The sequence below is a fragment of the Neofelis nebulosa genome, chromosome 16, assembly GCF_028018385.1.
Source record: "Neofelis nebulosa isolate mNeoNeb1 chromosome 16, mNeoNeb1.pri, whole genome shotgun sequence".
In the NCBI taxonomy this organism is placed as follows: Eukaryota; Metazoa; Chordata; class Mammalia; order Carnivora; family Felidae; genus Neofelis; species Neofelis nebulosa.
The window spans coordinates 64744314-64763399 of record NC_080797.1 but is presented as its reverse complement, the minus strand read 5'-3'; the positions used below and the strand labels follow the sequence as shown (position 1 = coordinate 64763399).

The 19086-nt window shown below is 38.8% G+C and overlaps 1 protein-coding gene and 1 long non-coding RNA gene across 3 annotated transcripts in view; both read left to right on the top strand.

The window, feature by feature from the left end:
- METTL16 (methyltransferase 16, RNA N6-adenosine) overlaps positions 1-19086 on the top strand; it is a 71855-nt gene that overhangs the window by 30570 nt on the left and 22199 nt on the right. For both annotated transcript variants that reach the window (XM_058704265.1, XM_058704266.1), the window contains exons 3-6: positions 213-412; positions 5885-6025; positions 8126-8241; positions 10134-10276. In XM_058704265.1, the coding sequence (XP_058560248.1) occupies positions 213-412; positions 5885-6025; positions 8126-8241; positions 10134-10276 (600 nt within the window). The remainder of the gene's footprint in view (positions 1-212; positions 413-5884; positions 6026-8125; positions 8242-10133; positions 10277-19086) is intronic.
- LOC131497728 (uncharacterized) lies at positions 6037-7902 on the top strand. Its single transcript, XR_009255110.1, has 2 exons — positions 6037-6904; positions 7129-7902. It is a non-coding gene; the product is annotated as an uncharacterized LOC131497728 (long non-coding RNA).

Here is a 19086-nt window from a genome sequence, read left to right as displayed (position 1 = left end):
GCAATACTTTTGGTGGAAATTTATACTGCCTTTCATAAACTGTAATTGTATTAAACACCCATATATGTATGCCACTGTGAATGTTCTGCATAGTTATTTATGTGTGATCTAGAAAATTCAAATGGGTGTTTGGTATTGTGTGGCTGACATAGAACTTGTATAGCATAGTAAATCTTACTGATCAGTTTTGTTTCTTTTTCTCCACTCCTCAGTCTTAATTTTAAAGACCCTGAAGCAGTCAGAGCTCTGACTTGTACTCTTCTAAAGGAAGATTTTGGACTTTCCATTGATATTCCATTGGAAAGACTGATTCCTACAGTTCCCTTGAGACTCAACTACATTCATTGGGTAGAAGATCTGATTGGTCATCAGGACTCTGACAAAAGTACTCTCCGAAGAGGAATTGACATAGGTATGTATATATGGTTTTAAATTCTTTTTTAGCTGAACATAAGTTTCATAAATTTTGCAATGTCCGTTTCTTTGTAAACTTCTCTTCTGGGTATTTGTGTGTGAAAGAAGCTGGCTACAGATATTACTGTTCTTTTTTGCTACACTTGGGCTTTTCTGCCATTTATTTCTCTTGAGAAGGGATTTTCAGCACCAAACAGGGAGCAGGGGTATAACAGTGCAGAACGCAAGTGAGGCTCTTGTTTTCTTACCTTTTCAGATTACCATATTGATGTCTGTGTCTTTGGGGCATTATTTTTACTCTGAATTATTTGGTGTTAATGCAGTAGTCCCCATATTGGGATACTGTGTGATAGCCATTTAATAAAAGATTATGTGGGCTGAATACTTTAAGGAATCTCTCTCTCTCTTTTTTTTAATATTTTATTTATTTCTGAGAGAGAGAGAGAGTGCAAGAGCGGTGAAGGGGCAGAGAGAGAGGGAGACACAGAATCTGAAGCAGGCTTCAGGCTCTGAGCTGTCAGCACAGAGCCCGATGCGGGGCTGGAACCCACAAACCGTGAGATCATGACCTGAGCCAAAGGCGGAGGCTTAACCGAACTGAGCCACCCAGGTGCCCCAGGAATCTCTTTATTAATAGAGGACATTTAATCCAAAATCAAAGAGAGGGAAAAAGTCATCGATTTAAATTAAGATGTTCTCTTAGTTGTAAACTTGTAACAGTGGAAAGGACTATCTGTTCATTTGGGAGATTAAGTGGAAATACAGAAGGAAATAAAGCCAGGGTATGTTTTGCAATTATAAGTGTATTGTATGTTTATCATAGCCAATGTTTTATTTTATGGGGTGGGGAGGGCACCAGTGAGCAAGGGGCAGAGAGAGAGAGAGAGAGAGAGAGAGAGAAAGAAAGAAACAAACAAACAAACAGGGAGGGGCTTGTGGTTTACCCGAAGTGGGGCTTGTGCTCACCTGTTGTGGAACTCAAACTGGGGAACTGTGAGATCATGACCTGAGCCAAAGTCAGATGCTTAATGGCTGAGCTACCCAGGTGCCATATCATAGCCAATGTTTTAATTTGATAGGGTTAAGAAAATTTTTTAATTCATGGCGCCTGGATGGCTCTGTTGGTTAAGCGTCCTTTTGATTTTAGCTCAGGTCAAGATCTCATTGTTGTGAGATCGAGCCCTGCATCAGGCTGTCTGCTCTCTGCTGGGAGTGGAGCCTGCTTAAGATTCTCTCTCTCTCCTCCCTCTGCCCCTCCCCTCCCCAGATAAAAAGTAAAGGAAAAAAAAAATTTTTTTTAATGTTTTACTTTATATTTGAGAGAGGGAAAGGGAGACGGAATCTGAAGCAGGCTACAGGCTCCAAGCTGTCATCACAGAGCTTGATGTGGGGTTTGAGCAGTGAGATCATGATCTGAGCCAAAGTCAGACACTTAACTGACTGAGCCACCCAGACACCCCCCGGAAAAATAAAGAATAAATTTTAATTCTTTGGCCTTTATTAGTCCTTTATGGGAACAAAGCTCTGTGGCCCTATTTCAAACTATAGTTAATAGGAAACATACTTTCTAGATAGTAGTAGATGTTTAACTTTGACTTTTTTTTTTAACTTTGACTTTTGTATGCATTTTCAGCGAACATTTTCAGTCCTCCTCATACATGACCTTTTTAGGTCATTTATTGACTCCTCCATTCTCCTTTATGCATGTTTCTCCATGGGCTTCCTCTGGTTTTCCTCTTTCCCTTCTAGTCACTCTTCTCCCCTTTTAGGCTTGCTTTCCTCTGTGTGGCCATTAGATGTTGAGAATCCTTAGAGCTCAATCTTTAGCCCTTTTCCTATTGAGCATCCTACTTCTGGGCAATTTCACCCACATCTGTGACTCTTTCCCACCTCCAATCATATAACCCACATATTTATATATTCTGCCAACTTGGATTATCTTGAGCTGTAGTCTCTTATGTCGGCAATATAGATTTCTCAAGAACATCTCAGACTTTGCCATGTCCAAGAACAGACTCATTGTCTTTTCTTGCTCATCTTGGTCCTTTTTCTTCATTCCTTATTTTTAGTGGATCCACCACAATCCACTTTCTTTCTTTCTTTTTTTTTTTTTTTTTTTAATTTATTGTCAAATTGGTTTCCATACAACACCCAGTGCTCACCCCAAAAGATGCCCTCCTCAATACCCATCACCCACCCTCCCCTCCCTCCCACCCCCGCATCAACCCTCAGTTTGTTCTCAGTTTTTACGAGTCTCTTATGCTTTGGCTCTCTCCCACTCTAACCTCTTTTTTTGTTTTTTCCTTCCCCTCCCCCGTGGGTTTCTGTTAAGTTTCTCAGGATCCACATAAGAGTGAAAACATGGTTTCTGTCTTTCTCTGTATGGCTTATTTCACTTAACATAACACTCTCCAGTTACATCCACGTTGCTACAAAGGGCCATATTTCATTCTTTCTCATTGCCATGTAGTACTCCATTGTGTATATAAACCACAATTTCTTTATCCATTCATCAGTTGATGGACATTTAGGTTCTTTCATAATTTGGCTATTGTTGAGAGTGCTGCTATAAACATTGGGGTACAAGTGCCCCTATGCATCAGTACTCCTGTATCCCTTGGGTAAATTCCTAGCAGTGCTACTGCTGGGTCATAGGGTAGGTCTATTTTTAATTTTTTGAGGAACCTCCACACTGTTTTCCAGAGTGGCTGCACCAATTTGCATTCCCACCAACAGTGCAAGAGGGTTCCTGTTTCTCCACATCCTCTCCAGCATCTATAGTCTCCTGATCACAATCCACTTTCATCCTTGATATTCTTTGATAGGTCTCTCCATTCTCACCGAGAATGTCTATCATTTCCTGTTGGTTTTGTTTCTTAAATATTTCTTCAATTATCTACTTTCTCCATTTCCGCTGCAGCCATCTCAGTCCAAGTCACTGTTCTCTCCCCTGGTCTACAGATTACTTTTTAACTATTCTTCTCATCCACTCTGTTGCCTCTCCATTTCATTCTCCAGAAAGTATGTATAAATCCATACATACTTGGTCACATCTTTATGGCTTTAATGGCTTCTTATTGCTTCTGTGATAAATACCCAATATCCTGACTTAGGCTGTTAAAACATCCATTGTCTGTTCCCTACCCTCTTCTCTGGGCCTCTCTAAGTCTCATCCAGTGTGGTTTTCTTCCTTATTTTCTACAGTTTTGGTCTTTAGTCCCTCTAATGAGGCACCGTGAATGTACATGTTGTTCCCTCTACCTGGAACTTCCCCATCGTCACCTTGTTAGAATCTCATTTATACTGTAGTTGTCAGCTCAAGCCTTATTTTCTCAAGAAAGCCTTCTCTGACCTTCTAGCATGAGACAAGTTCCTTGATTATAAGCTTTAGAAAACCATGTTTCTTCCTTCAGGGTATTTGTTGTAATTTTTAACACACTTTGACTTGTCTGAATAATGTCTTTCTTGGCCACTAGATTGCAAAGTGCAGAACCTGTTAACTTTTTTTGCTTACTATACTATCCCAAGGCCTAACAAAGTTTCTAGCTTTCTAGTAAATGTCTGATAATAATTCGTTGAATGTTCATAGATAAATACGTCATTCTTTCAACATTCAAAATTCTGAACATCCCATATGAGCTAAGCAGTATGTAAAAATGAGGGGTTTAGCTAATGCTCTGCCCTTTTATGTTCATGGCAGAAGACTGGTTGATGGGTTATAGAAAACTCAAGAGCCTACTTGGTACTAATTTATTTTAATTATGCCCCAAACTGTCTAAAATAACACTTGGGGATATAGGAGGTTAATGGATTTTAGCTCTTCACAAGGGGCGCTCTAGCTGAAATCACATTCATTCTAATTAGGGTTTTATATAAATTCTTCCCCCAGACTCCATCAGTTTGCTCTAATTTTATGATTATACACTTTCCATTTTTATTTATAATTACAAGTGTTATTATCCATTAAAAAATGTCATTCAGCTTTCTGAGGAGACTAGGATGTTAGAATTCAAGTTTTTTAGCCTTAAGAATTGAGCAACTTAATTTTTTTTGGGGGGGGGGTGCAAAAAACAGGTCTTTACCTGTGTTTATTATCCTGGAGGTAGCTGAAGGAAAGTGTACTTTCTTCTTTTTGCTCTTTGCTTTTGAATGAATTGAAGTGTGAAGAGAGAGGCTGTTGTGTGAGAATCAAGGGCCTGGTATCTGGTCCAGATATTTTTTCCTACGGAGCTTCTTAAATTTCCTTACTGTGAATGATTCTGACTTACCAGAATGGCTAGCAGGGACTCAGTAATTGTGGCCTCTGAGAGGAGCATGAGTTCCCTTCACCACCCCTTCCTTTGCTACCTCATACATTCCCAAGGGGGTGTTTGCCCAGTAGCACCAGGGCCAGGATGCTATTAGGTAAACATGATAGAAAGTATAGCAATCATGGTGACTGTCAAAGGGCTGTTAGTTATGGTCGTGTCTTTTATCAGTCTGTTAGAATACTTAATGAGGAAGCAGTAAGAGACCCTGGGTTGCCTCTGGGTGAGAGGTATCCCTAGCCCCATCTCTTTTGGCCAAATCCTTAGAAGACTAGACTGGCACCTAGATGTGGTCTGAGGAAAGCAGGCCTGGAGTGGCCTGGTAGAGGCTGACTGCTATAGGCCTTCAAGATAAACACTGGCTTTTCTTCTCTTGAACGTGTGCTTTTGGATCTTACTGGCCAAGATTAGTCAGTGGTCATAAAACAGTATTTGTGGTTAGTATATACATAGTTCAGTTCATGGTTAGGGGATCTACATACAAGTTGAGGACCAAACCCTAGTTGTCTTTGCCTGGAACAATTGCCTTTGAATATCTCCCTTGAAACTGTAGTAGGGGAAGGCAATGATTGGTGTTTTACATCTAGATCAAATGTCTTTCCATGTCATCGCATCTAAGAGATCTAGTTTTTTGTTGTTGTTTGTTTGTTTTTAACTTCTGATTTCCTTCAAGTAACAGCTTACAGGTATTTGAGCATTGGTCATTTAAATAATCATAAGAATACCCTGTGTGTTTTTTTCTGCTTTTGGGGAGTGGGATGTACATTGATTTCTTTTAAGCATTGATTTTAAGAAAATCAAGTTTTGCGTGAGATTTAAAATGAAAAATTGTATAAAGTAAATGCACTTATTTTGACCATTTTTAGTTTATAAGTTTTGTAGTCCTTGATCACCAGCCAGTTGTGTGCACTTCATTACATACAACACACAAAAGAGCAAGGTTTCTGTCCTCTAGGAAATTTGAATCCAATTATGAGGTAAGACTGACACCTGAAATGACTAAAGACCCCAGCAGCTACCATTTGTGTACAGTCAGGTACCAGCTTAGGATTTACACTGTTAAGGTTATAAGAATTCTAAGAAGGGGAAGAATGGTGTTTGGCTTGTTGTTCTCACCTCTGCCTCTGGTGTGTGCAATGTGTTTTGAATTTTCATTTTACTAGGTACAGGGGCATCCTGCATTTACCCTTTACTTGGAACAACCTTAAATGGCTGGTATTTCCTTGCCACGGAAGTGGATGATATGTGCTTCAACTATGCAAAGAAAAACGTGGAACAGAATAATTTATCTGATCTTATAAAAGGTTAGCTCTACAGAATAAATACCTCTTTCAAGCACTTGTGTTAACCTGTCTTTATAATTTAATACATCTAATTTTTTGCTTTAACATACAGACTTTGGGGTGCCTGGGTGGCTCAGTTAGTTAAGTGTCCGACTTCAGCTCAGTTTGTGAGTTCGAGACCTACATCGGGCTCTGTGCTGACAGCTCAGATCCTGGAGCCTGTTTCAGTGTCTGTCTTGCTGTCTGTCTCTCTCTCTCTGCCCCTACCCCTGCTCATGCTCTCTTTCTCTCTCGAATATTAATAAATGTTAAAAAAAATATTTTTTAATATACAGACTGGTAATTCTTAAAAATATGGTACAGTACATTGTAATGGATTTTACAGCTTTGTTATCAGTATTAATGTAGAAGGAAATATGGTAAATACAGTTGATCCTCATAATTTTGTGGATTTTATATTTGTGAATTTGCCTGTTTGCTAAATTTGCATACTTGGCGTTATATTTAACCCCCAGATCAATACCTCTGGTACTGATCTTTTTATGGTCATTCACAGATCTGTGCAGAGTGGCAAAAATTTTGAGTCACCCAACATACATGTTTCCAGCAGAAGTTGTACAGGGTGCTGATCTGTCTTCTTGTTTCAGCTCTCTGCTGTAAACAAGTGTCCTTTTCATAGTCTATGTAGTGCCACATTTTTGGCATTATTGTGTTTTTTTTCTTGGCGACTTTGCTGTTTAAACATAGTGCTAAATGCAATCTAGTTGTTATTTAAATACAAGAAGACTGTGATGCACCTTTCAGGAAATACGTGTATTAGATTAAGTCTCATCAGACATGAGTTCTAGTGTTGCGGGCGTGATTTCAGTGTTAATGAATCAGCAGTATATATTAAATAAGGTGTTTTTTTCAACGTTTTTTATTTATTTTTGGGACAGAGAGAGACAGAGCATGAACGGGGGAGGGACAGAGAGAGAGGGAGACACAGAATCGGAAACAGGCTCCAGGCTCCGAGCCATCAGCCCAGAGCCTGACGCGGGGCTCGAACTCACGGACCGCGAGATCGTGACCTGGCTGAAGTTGGACGCTTAACCGACTGCGCCACCCAGGCGCCCCTAAATAAGGTGTTTTTAAACAGAAACACGAAACAACATTGTATGTTGAGTGGTTGATGAGACTGTTTGACCAGAGGCTTGTTCACAGTTACCTAACCCTAGATATTTCTCTCAGGAGCCATTTGTTCCAATTCAGTATTCACGTTGACTTTATAGACCATACTACCATGAATGTTGGGTATCAACTATATATGAAGTAACCTAATCACCAGGATTTTAGAAGAGAAACCCTGCTGTTGATTAAAGTATATCATTTTTTAATTTCAGAATATGGAACTGTGCTACCAATAATCAAGTCCCCTTAGTGACCACTTTTTAATATTTGTGCTTACTATATATTTAAAGAGCTGTTCATTTTTTCTTTTTTTAATTAAAGAGAATTTATGTCACTTCCTGGAAGAACTAGACTTTTCTCACTAGTGTTAAACATATTATTCTAAGGGGAGATACTAATAATGTGTTCTTCATTTACCCATTCCTGTAGTACACATTACTCCAAAATCTAGCAACTTTAAAACAGTAAATATTTATGTCATGGTTTGTATGGGCCGAAAATTTGGGCATGGCCTAGTTAGGTGGTTCTGTTTCAGTCTTTCATGAGGTTGTAGTCATCTGAAGGATTCACTGGGAGTAGAGATTTGCTTCCAAAAGCCATTCGCTTACATGGCTATTGATAGGAAGCCTTGGTTCGTTCATGTGGATCTTTCCTCTAGGCCAGTTGACTATCCTTATGGCATATCAGCTGGCTTCTCTTAGTGCAGGTAATTCAAGAAATAGGGCAAGGAGGAAGACATTTTTCTTTCATGACATAACCTCAGGAGTGACACCTTATCACTTCATCACATTCATTTTATTCAATAAAAGTGAGTCACTGGGTGCAGCCTATACTCAAGGAGAGGGATATTAAACTCCACCTCTTAAAGGAACTAGTGTCATAGAGTCTGTGGTCATATTTGAAAACTGCCAGTGCGTTAAGAGTAGTTAACAGTTCTATATTTTCTCCTAGTGGTAAAAGTACCACAGAAGACACTCCTGATGGATGCTCTTAAAGAAGAATCTGAGATAATCTATGATTTTTGCATGTGCAACCCACCCTTTTTTGCAAATCAGTTGGAAGCCAAGGTAAAGTATCTTCTGCTTTAAAACAATTGAATATTTATCTAAGTTGTTGATGTCTGCAAAGATAAGAGCAAAGAACAACTTTTATTTTGGAGGCTGTATCAGGATGCTTCTGGTATCAAGCACCTGAAGAGTCAATTCAGATTGACTTAATAAAGGAAGTTTATTGGCTTACATATCTGAGAAATCAGTATATTTATGTATATATGTTTATATACGTATTATACATATACATAACATATATAAGTATGCATGCCGTAAGTGTAAATTGGATTTTCCAAAGTGAACACTCCTGTGGAACCAGCATCCAGATGAAGAAATAGAGTACGACTAGCACTACAACTAAATTTTTTTTTATAACAGTTTTATTGATATAATTCACATGCCATACAATTCACTCACTTAAAGGGTAGAATTTAATTATTCTTAGTATATTCACAGAGTTTTGCAGCTATCACTGCAGTCAATTTTAGAACATTTTCCTCACTCCCCAACTCCTCCCTCTGCCACTAAGAAAAACCCCTCTCCATTAGTTACTGTCAGTTTCCCACAGCTCCTACAGTCCTAGGTAACCACCAGTGGACTTCCTGTTTTTATGGATTTGCCTGCTTTGGACATTTCATGTAAGTGGAATCGTATAATATGTGACTGATTCTTTTCACGAAGCATAATATATTTTCAAGTTTCATCCATATTGTGGCATGTGTCAGTACTTAATTTCTTTTTTTTGCCAAATAATATTTCATTGTATGGAAATACCATATTTTCCTTATCTATTGATGGACATTTGGGTTGTCTCTGCTTTTTGGTTGTTATGAATAATGCTACTGTGAGCATGCATGTACAAATGTTTGTGTAAGAGTGGAATTACTGGGTCATATGATCACTGTGTTTAGTTGTTTGAGGAACTGCCAGACTTGTTTTCCAAAGTGGCTGCACCATTTTACATCCCACCAGCTCCAGTGTGTGAGGCTTCCAATTTCTAGTTTCTCCACGTCCTTGTCAACACTTTTGTCATATGTCCTCTTGATTATAGCCATCATAGTGGGTATGAAGTGCTATAAAGTGATATCCCATCTTGGTTTTGATGTTTATTTTCCCGGTGGCTAATTATGTTGAACATCTTTTTACATGTTTATTGATAACTTGTATATCTTCTTGGGAGAAATGCCAATTCAGATCCTTTACCCATTTAAAAATTGGATTATTTTTTAAAATTATTATTGTAAGAATTCTTTATTCTAATCACAAGTCCCTTATTAGATTTATTGTTTGCAGACATTTTCTCCTATTTTGTGGGATGTCTTTTCACTTTCTTGTTGGAATCCTTTGCAGCTCGGAAGTTTAATTTTGAGGAGTCCAATTTCTCTAAGAAACCATTGTGTAGGCCAAGGCCATGAAGATATACTCCTATGTTTTCTTCTAAGAGTTTTATAATTACACCTTTTATATTTAGATCTTTGATCTGTTTGAGTTTATTTTTCAATTTGGTTTGTGGTAGGAGTGGATTAAATATTTAAATTTAAAAAATGAAACCCTAAGAGTACTAGAAGAAAACATAGTAAATATTTATATAATCTTTGGGTGGAATATTTTCTGTACATGGTACCAAGACAAAACATAAAAAGTGACAGATTAGGCTATGTAAGAAAGGTAAAATTTTGTTCGTTTACTCACAAAGATGGAAGGTAAAAGACCTTAGGGAAGAATATTAGTGTGAATGCAGTTGTTTAAGATGTAATATTACAATTGCTATATGATTTTTAAATCCTAGATCTACCGTGATGATTTGGAAACTAAAATTACATCTAAGCATTCTTATTTAGAACTAGATTACAGTCAAAGAGTTAGTCTTATGGTGTAAAAATTTTTCACCAGTTGTTGTTGTTGTGCAGGGAGTAAACTCTCGAAATCCTCGGAGACCTCCACCTAGTTCTGTAAATACGGGAGGTATCACAGAAATCATGGCAGAAGGAGGTGAATTAGAGTTTGTTAAAAGGATCATCCATGACAGTTTACAACTTAAAAAAAGATTAAGGTAAGTTAGTTATTACAACATGGGACTATTTTTTTCCTATGTAATTCTGAAAGAAACAACCTCACTTAGAGGAAATGTAATCACAGTAGCCTGAAGAATAAATAGATAAAAATGGAAATGGTTGCAGATCCTACAATCTGCAAAGACCCTGTTTCTGAGGATGCTCTCGTGGCCTTAATTGATTTGTGTTTCTTGTAATCATCTGCACTACATGGATAGAAAGGAAAATATCGTATGATTGTATTGCTCCCATTGGTACGATACTGTGGTGGAACAAAACTGATTCAAATATGGCTTTTGATTAGAAAACAGATGGGTTCAGATCTGTCCCATGAACCAGAATAAATTTGTTGCCTAGTCCTTGAAGCAATTTATGTTCTTGGAATCAGTCTCCCAAACAATGACAGATGTGAGGACATTGAGCTGTCAAGAACTTAATGAAGGGAAACTGAGATCACTAACCAGTTCCAGAGGAGACTTAAAGCTATTCCTTTTTAAAAGCTAATTATTTCGGACAACACGCCTGTCATTAAGCAACATAAGGTACTCGAAAAGTGCTATTTGTCTCGCTTGACTTCTCACTCTGCCAAGTGTTGTTGAAATGATGGATAATGTGGTAGTTCAAAAGTAAAAGGTCTTTTAACCCTAGCATTTAGCTTTGGGATGTAGAGATGATTCTTTAAATTGTGATAAAATACGTATGACATACAATTTATAGGTATAGGTTTTGTTTTTTGTGTTTTTTTTTTTTTTTTTTTTTTAGAGCAAAAGAGAGCTTATGCAAGTGGGGGAGGTGCAGAGGGAGGAAAAGAATCTTAGTAGGTTCCACGCTCAGCGTGGAGCCCAATGTGGGGCTCAGTCCCACCACCCTGCAATCATGACCTGAGCTGAAATCAAGATTCAGATGCTCAACTGACTGAGCCACCCAGACACCCCCAAAACTTACATTTTAACATAAAACTATACATTTTAAAGTGTATAGTTTAGGGGCACCTGGGTGGCTCAGTGGATTGAGTGTCCGACTTGGCTAAGGTCATGATCTCAACTCATGGGTTTGAGCTCCACATCAGGCTCTGTTCTGGAACCTGCTTTGGATTTTTGTCTTCCCCCTCTCTCTGCCCCTCCATCACTTGTGCTCTGTCTCTCTCTCTCAAAAATAAACATTAAAAAAAAAATAAAGTGTATAGTTTAGTAATGTTAAGTACATTTATATTGTAATGCAGCTAATCTCCAGAACTCTTTTTTGTAAAACTGAAACTCCCTACCCATTAAACTAAACAACAGTCCCTCTTTCCCCGCCTTTCACCCCAGCCTCTGGCAAACAGCATTCTTTGTCTCTATGAATTTGACTATTGTAGGGACTTTTTATAGTATTTGTCCTTTTGTGACTGGCTTCTTTCACTTAGCATAATGTCCTCAATGTTCATCCATGTTATAGCATGTGTCACAATTTCCTTCCTTTTTAAGGCTGAATAATATTGATATTCCATTGTATAGTATATACCATATTGTTTATTCATTTATCTGGTGATGGGCACTTGGGTTGTTTCTCTCTTTTATCTATTGTGAATAATGATGGTATGAACACAGGTGTGCAAGTATCTCGTAAGACCCTGCTTTTAATTCTTTTGGGTATAAACCCAGAGTGAAATTGCTGAATAAGGAAGACTTTTTTTCTCCTTCTTTTGGATTTATATGTGTTTAATGCTGCTTATCTTAGTAAAAGGCCAATTCCAAAACCAATGGATATCCTAATTTTTTAAATGTGAGTTTAGATTTGTGGAAAGCGACTGGATTTTTGGGTGGTCTGCCTCTCAGAGGATTTATTTATACCTTGTTGAAGCCAAAGGTTAATAAGTTTCTGCTTTAAATTGATTTGTTCAAAGACAGATTAGGGTATAAAGAAGAAAGTGACTTAAGTTACACTGAGCATTGGGAAGAGTCTGAATGAGTAAAGTAAACTTAAGGTAACAGAGCACTGAAACTCATGAAAAGAGGTACACAGGGCCATGTAGCCATTTCAGAATCTTTCAGCTTTTGAGGGGATGGGAGCCAACCAGGGAAATGAGGAAAGTTGTTTTCAGTAGGTCTGTTACTGAAGTCCCACGTGAACTACAAAAATATGTTTTATAGGAACACCATTCTAAGAGAAATTGATCAATATGTTCCAGATCTGCCTATACCTGGCTCTGTGGCTGCCCCCAGATTGAATGAAAGGTACACGTTTGCTAAGAAGGATAAATTGCAAGAGTTCATCATACTTCTGGAGAGCTGACCATTTTGAGCTTGGTATCACAGATGGGAAACATTACCCATTGATGATTGATTTGAAAATAGGGTTCAGCAATCCTGTCCACTCTGTTAGGATTCATGCAGATTGAGAGGGATAATTAGGAAGAGAAGAACTCATTTTTACTGAAAAGAGAATAAAGCAGTGTGTTTTGAGAGTATTGCTCATAAATCTTGTTTATAATATCACATTGTTCCATGTTGACTTTTCATTTGTACATAGTACCAGTTCGTGTCCTCCTACATATTTTTATAGTTGCATAATGTTTAAACCACTATGCAACTCTGAAAACTGTACGCACATATACCTTGGAGATACTGTGGGTTCAGTTCTAGGCCACCGCAGTGAAGTGAATATCGTGATATTAAGCAAGTCAAATGAATTGTTTGGTTTCCTGGTACATATAAAAGTTACATGCACGTACAGTTATACTACAGTAAATGTTCAGCAGCATTATATTATATATTTTAAAAATGTATATACCTTAATTAAAAAATACTTGATTGCTAAAAAATGCTGACTATGTGGGCATTTTCCCTCAACATCAGTGAGTTGTAATGTCTCCGCTGGTGGGGGCGATCTCAGTGTTGATGGCCACTGACTGTTGGTGGCTGAAGCTGGGGTGCTGTGTCAATTTCTTTAAATAAGAACAATGAAGTTTGCTGCATCAACTGACTCTTTCAAACAGTTTCTCTGTAGCATGTGATGTTGTCTGAAAAGATTCTACTCACAGCAGACTTTTAAAATTGGAGTCAATTCTTTCAAACCCTACTTCTGCTTACATACTAAGTTTATGGAATATTCTAAATCCTTTGTTGTCATTTCAACAATCTTCACAGCATCTTCCCCAGAAGTAGATTCCATCTCAAGAAACTACTTTCTTTACTCATCCACAAGAAGCATCTCCTCATCCATTCAAGGTTCATTTATGAGATTGCAGCAACTGAGTCCCATCTTCAAGTTCTACTTCTAATTCTGGTTCTTTTGCTGTTTCCACCACATCTTTGGCTACTTTCTCCACTGAAGTCTGGAACTCCTTAAAGTCATTCATGCAGGATGGAATCAACTTCTTTCCAAACTTCTGTTAATGTTGATATTGTGACCTCTTCCCGTGAATCCCAAATGTTCTTAGTGGCATCTGGAATGGTGAATCCTTTCCAGAAGGTTTTCTTTCTTTAAAAAAAAAAAAAAAAAAATTAAGTTTATTAATTTCGAGAGAGACAAAGCAAATGAGTGGGGGAGGAGCAGAGAGAGAAACCCAAGCAGGCTCTGCACTGTCAGCACAGAGCCTGATGCAGGGCTTGAACTCATGAAATGCGAGATCATGACCTGAGCCGAAACCAAGAGTCAGATCCTTAACCAACTGAGCCACCCAGGCTCCCCCAAAAGGTTTTCAATATATTTTGCCCAGCTCCATGAGAGGAATCACTGTCTGTGGCAGCTATAGCCTTATGAAAGGTATTTTCTTAAATGTAAGATTTGAAAGTCCTTAATACTTCTTGGTCCATGGGCTCCAGAATGGATGTTATGTTAGTAGGCATGAAAACATTTATCTCATTGTGTGTCTCCATCAGGGGTCTTAGATGATGAGGTGCATTGTCAGTGAGCAGCAGGATTTTGAAAGGAATCTTTTTTTTCCTGAGCAGTAGGTCTCAACAGTGGGGTTAAAATGGTCAGTAAACTATGTTATAAACATTGTGCTGTCATCCAAGCTTTGTTCCATTTATAGAGCTCAAGCAGGGTAAATTTAGCATAATTCTTAAGGGCCGTAGGATTTTCTGAATGTTCAATGAGCATTGGCTTCAACTTAAATCACCAGCTGCATTAGCCCCTGACAAGAGGATCAGCCTGTCCTTTAAAGCTCTCTAGCTATGAAAGTCCTAGATGATATCTTGTTTCAATATAAGGCTGTTTCATCTACATGGAAATCTGTTGTCTAATGTAGCCACCTTCATTCATTATGTTAGCTAGATCTTCAGGATAACTTGCTGCCACTTCTGCATCAACACTTGGCTGCTTCACCTTACAGTTGTGTGTTATGGGGATGGCTTCTTTCCTTAAGCCTCGTGAAGGAGCCTCTGCTAGCTTCAGGCTTTGCTTCTGCCGCTTCATTACCTTTCTCAACCTTCATAGAATTGAAGAGAAATTCTGGATTAGTTCTGGATTAGCCTTCGGCTTAGGAGAATGTTGCGGCTGGTGTGATCTTCTGTCCCGACCGCTAAAAACTCTCTCTCTGTCAGCAGTAACACTGTTTGCTTTCTTATTATCCATGAGTTCACTTGAGTAGCACTTCTGCTTTCCTTCAAGAACTTGTTTTTACAACTTGGCTGACAGTCACAGAAGGCCTAGCTTTTGGCCTGTCTTGGCTTTCGACAGGCTTTCTTCACTAAGCTTAATCATCTCTAGCTTTTGATTTACAGTGAGAGATGTGGACCCTCCTTTCACTTGAACACTTAGAGACCCTTGTTAGGGTTATTAATTAGCCTAATTTCGATATCGTAGTGTCTCAGGGAATAGGAAGGAGAGGGAAAGAGACGGGGGAACAGTGGTTGGTGGAGCAGTCAGAGCACACACAAGTTACTGGTTAAGTTCACCATCTTACATGGGTGCGACTCGTGGCACCTCAGAACAGTTACAATCGTACCAACACAGATCATCATAGCAAATACTGTAATAATTAAAAAGTTTGAAATACTGGGAGAATTCGCAAAAAGTGACAGACACAAAATGAGCAATGGTGGTTGGGAAAATGATGCCAATAGAGTTGCTCAATGCAGGATTGCCACAAACTTCAATTTGTAAAAAAAACACAGTTATCTATGAAGTGCAGTAAAGGGAGGCATGCTAAAATGAGGTGTACCTGTATTTTGAAGCTCTGAAAAATAAGGGATTAAAAACAAGTATTTTAACCCTACCGTCTGCTTCTTACCCATCTAGAATTTTTTTCTTATTCCTGAAAAAGTGTAGGAACTCAGCAGGGTTTTTAACATTATGGAGTTAAATTTGTTGCATTGATCTCCGTGATGGCACTCAAGATGCCTCACCTCCCTGTTACAATTCATGCCTCACCTAAGTCATGCACAGCAGTACCTGCAGTTTTATTTTGTATCTTAAAGGATTTTGCAGCTGGGACGCCTTTGGGAGGTAAAGGTATCCAGTATCTTAGTTTTACAGATTAGAATCTTGGGACCCAGATATCCTGATTTCTAGTCTAGTAGCCTGCAGCATATGCAGTCCCAGCGTACAGTTGGACTTCTAAGTAGACAGCCTTTTTGTTGTTGATGAAGAAGTTGCAAATGCTTTTCAGCCTTACCTTTCATTTTTGTGCCTGTGACTTAAGCTTACTTAATACCGTTGTCTTTTGGGGGTGCCTGGGTGGCTCAGTTGGTTAAGTGGCCACTTCAGCTGAGGCCATGATGTCTCAGTTCGTGAGTTTAGGCCCCGCGTTGGGCTCTCTGCTGACAGCTCGGAGCCTGGAGCCTGCTTCGGATTCTCTTTCCCTCTTTCTCTACCCCTCTCCCACTTGTTCTGTCTCTCAAAAATAAATGAAACGTTAAAAAGAAAATTTAAAAAAAGAACACCGTCTTTTTTAGAGACTCACCCAACCTTCTCAATAGATCAGTAGATATATTTACAGATCTATTTATAATCAGTTTCACTTGATCAAACTCCTTATGACCTGAATTTCAGTCTTGTAATTCATTGCTTATTAGGTCTGTAGTTCATTCCTTTTATGGCAATTATTTTATGATTTTTCAGGAATCAGAGATCTGTATCTCACAAAGTTCCAACTTAATACTGGTTTCACCACTTTTCCTCTTCATGCTTTTTCCTTTCTGTTCCCTACTCCCTGCCAGATGGTGGATACTTCCTGGGTTTGTATATATAGTCCATATATTTGGTGATGGGCAACAAATTGAATAATCTGTGCCTTTTTTTTTTTTAAGTTTATTTATTTGTTTTGAGAGAGAAAGAATGTGAGGTGGGGACAGGCAGAGAGAGGGGGAGAGAATCTCAAGCAGCCTCCATGCTGCGGCACAGAGTCCGACGCAGTGCCCGAACCCATGAAACTGTGAGACCATGACCTGAGCTCTAATCAAGAGTCAGATGCCCAACCACTTGAGCCACCCAGGCACCCCTGTGCCTTTTGAATGTGATTCTTTAATCACATTCTTAATCACCAAACGTAAACTTGTTTTTTTATTGGTAAATGGGATAATAATAGCTACTTTAGATCTCATAGGGTGGTCATAGAATTAAATGAACACATATTTGATATAAAGAATATTAAATAGGATCATTTTAACTCGACTGTTCTAGGAGTTCAGTAGATTTACATACTGGTCCACTATGTTGAAAGAAAATGTTACAAATAACTTTGTTACGTTATTTTAATAAAAAGCCCCTCCCCGTCCCCTTCTTTTTTTTTTTTTTTTTTTGTAAAGTAGATGCTAGTATAGTTATGGGGTACTATAAATAATAATTGCAGGGTACAATTGTAGATTTTATCCCTGAGCCTTTAGTTAATTCTTCAGCTGAAAGACTCCCAACTTTGGAGATAATACCTCCTATAGCTGTTCAGGGAATGAAGAGAAATTACATATGAATATACATGTAGACTGAAGTGCTATCTAAATGTTAGATGTTCCTATTATTTGTGATTTTATCTCTTAATATAATCACACAGAAAATTAGCAAATGGAGAAAACATTGATCTCAGCACTTTGACGCAACTATTAGCTTATTTTGGGTGCATTTCCTACCAGTTCCCCCTTTTTTTATTCCCGTGGTTATAATCATAAATACCACTAATTTTGTTTTCTGCTCTTGATTTTTTTTCATTCCTGTGTTTCTTTGTGGCTAATGGTATGTGCATAGCAGTAATTTTAAATAGCTTGAAAACAGTCCACAATTAACTAATTCCTTATTATTGGGTACTATACTCTTTTTTTCAGTGTTACAAAGAACATACCACTTCTCATTTGTTACTGAACCTCCACAGATACAGCTAATGAATCTGTAACGTGGGTGGCTATCTTTGACCTCTGATTTCATCTTTGTTGTCGTTTTTTTTTTTTTTTTTAATGTTTATTTATTTTTGAGACAGAGAGAGACAGAGCATGAATGGGGGAGGGTCAGAGAGAGAGGGAGACACAGAATCTGAAACAGGCTCCAGGCTCTGAGCTGTCAGCGCAGAGCCTGACGCGGGGCTCGAACTCACGGACTGCGAGATCGTGACCTGAGCTGAAGTCGGACGCTCAACCGACTGAGCCACCCAGGCGCCCCTCTGATTTCATCTTTGATTGGGACCCATCATAGGGTTGCTGATGAGTAAAAGGGTTTCTTGGGTGTCATTAGAAAGAAATGTACCCCTTGCTCCAGTGTACCAACTCACTACACAGATACAGAAGGTAGGGATGTATTGGGGATCAGATAATATACCAGCCTGTTCTCCAGTAGAAGACGATTTTCTCAGTTAAAAACCTAAAATGTATGTCTTAGTTTTGAGCTCCACAGGAAGTAGATACTGGTATTTTGATTTTTTACTTCCTGCTAAGGTAGGTAGAGAATTAAGCAGCCTGAAAGATAAGGGGCTACTTTTTTTTTAATGAATTAGATTATGTGCTTCTCATAACCTTAGTTTAGGTATCATGCATACATGTGTTGTTACATTCTCTTTCAAGTTTTTTTTTTCAACATTTTTTTAATTTATTTTTGGGACAGAGAGAGACAGAGCATGAACGGGGGAGGGGCAGAGAGAGAGGGAGACACAGAATCGGAAACAGGCTCCAGGCTCCGAGCCATCGGCCCAGAGCCTGACGCGGGGCTCGAACTCACGGACCGCGAGATCGTGACCTGGCTGAAGTCGGACGCTTAACCGACTGCGCCACCCAGGCGCCCCCTCTTTCAAGTTTTAAGGGGGCAGAGCCTCATTGATTGGTGACTACTCTAAGGTCTTAGGGAGAAAAGGTTGAATCCAGTGGTTCATGCCGTGACAAGCTAGCTGTATCAGCTTTCATAGCATATCTACCTATAGTAGGTAGTCACTGGTTAGTGCTACTTTCAATAGTCGAAGTAGAGAGTTGTTAAAATCAACAAGCATGTATTTTTAGTACATCAGGCAGTTATAAAAAGGAATACCAAAGAATGAAAAGCCTTGGTCCCACTACCTTGGAGAATCTTATTGCAGTATTTCTTGTACTTGTAAAAATGTATGTGAATCATTAAAGCTACTTTTTTTTTTTTTAATTTTTTTTTTCCAACGTTTTTTATTTATTTTTGGGACAGAGAGAGACAGACAGAGCATGAACGGGGGAGGTGCAGAGAGAGGGAGACACAGAATCGGAAACAGGCTCCAGGCTCTGAGCCATCAGCCCAGAGCCCGACGCGGGGCTCGAACTCACGGACTGCGAGATCGTGACCTGGCTGAAGTCGGACGCTTAACCGACTGCGCCACCCAGGCGCCCCTAAAGCTACTTTTTAAGAAGAACGGAAGATAAAAGTTTATTCTTAGTCATGT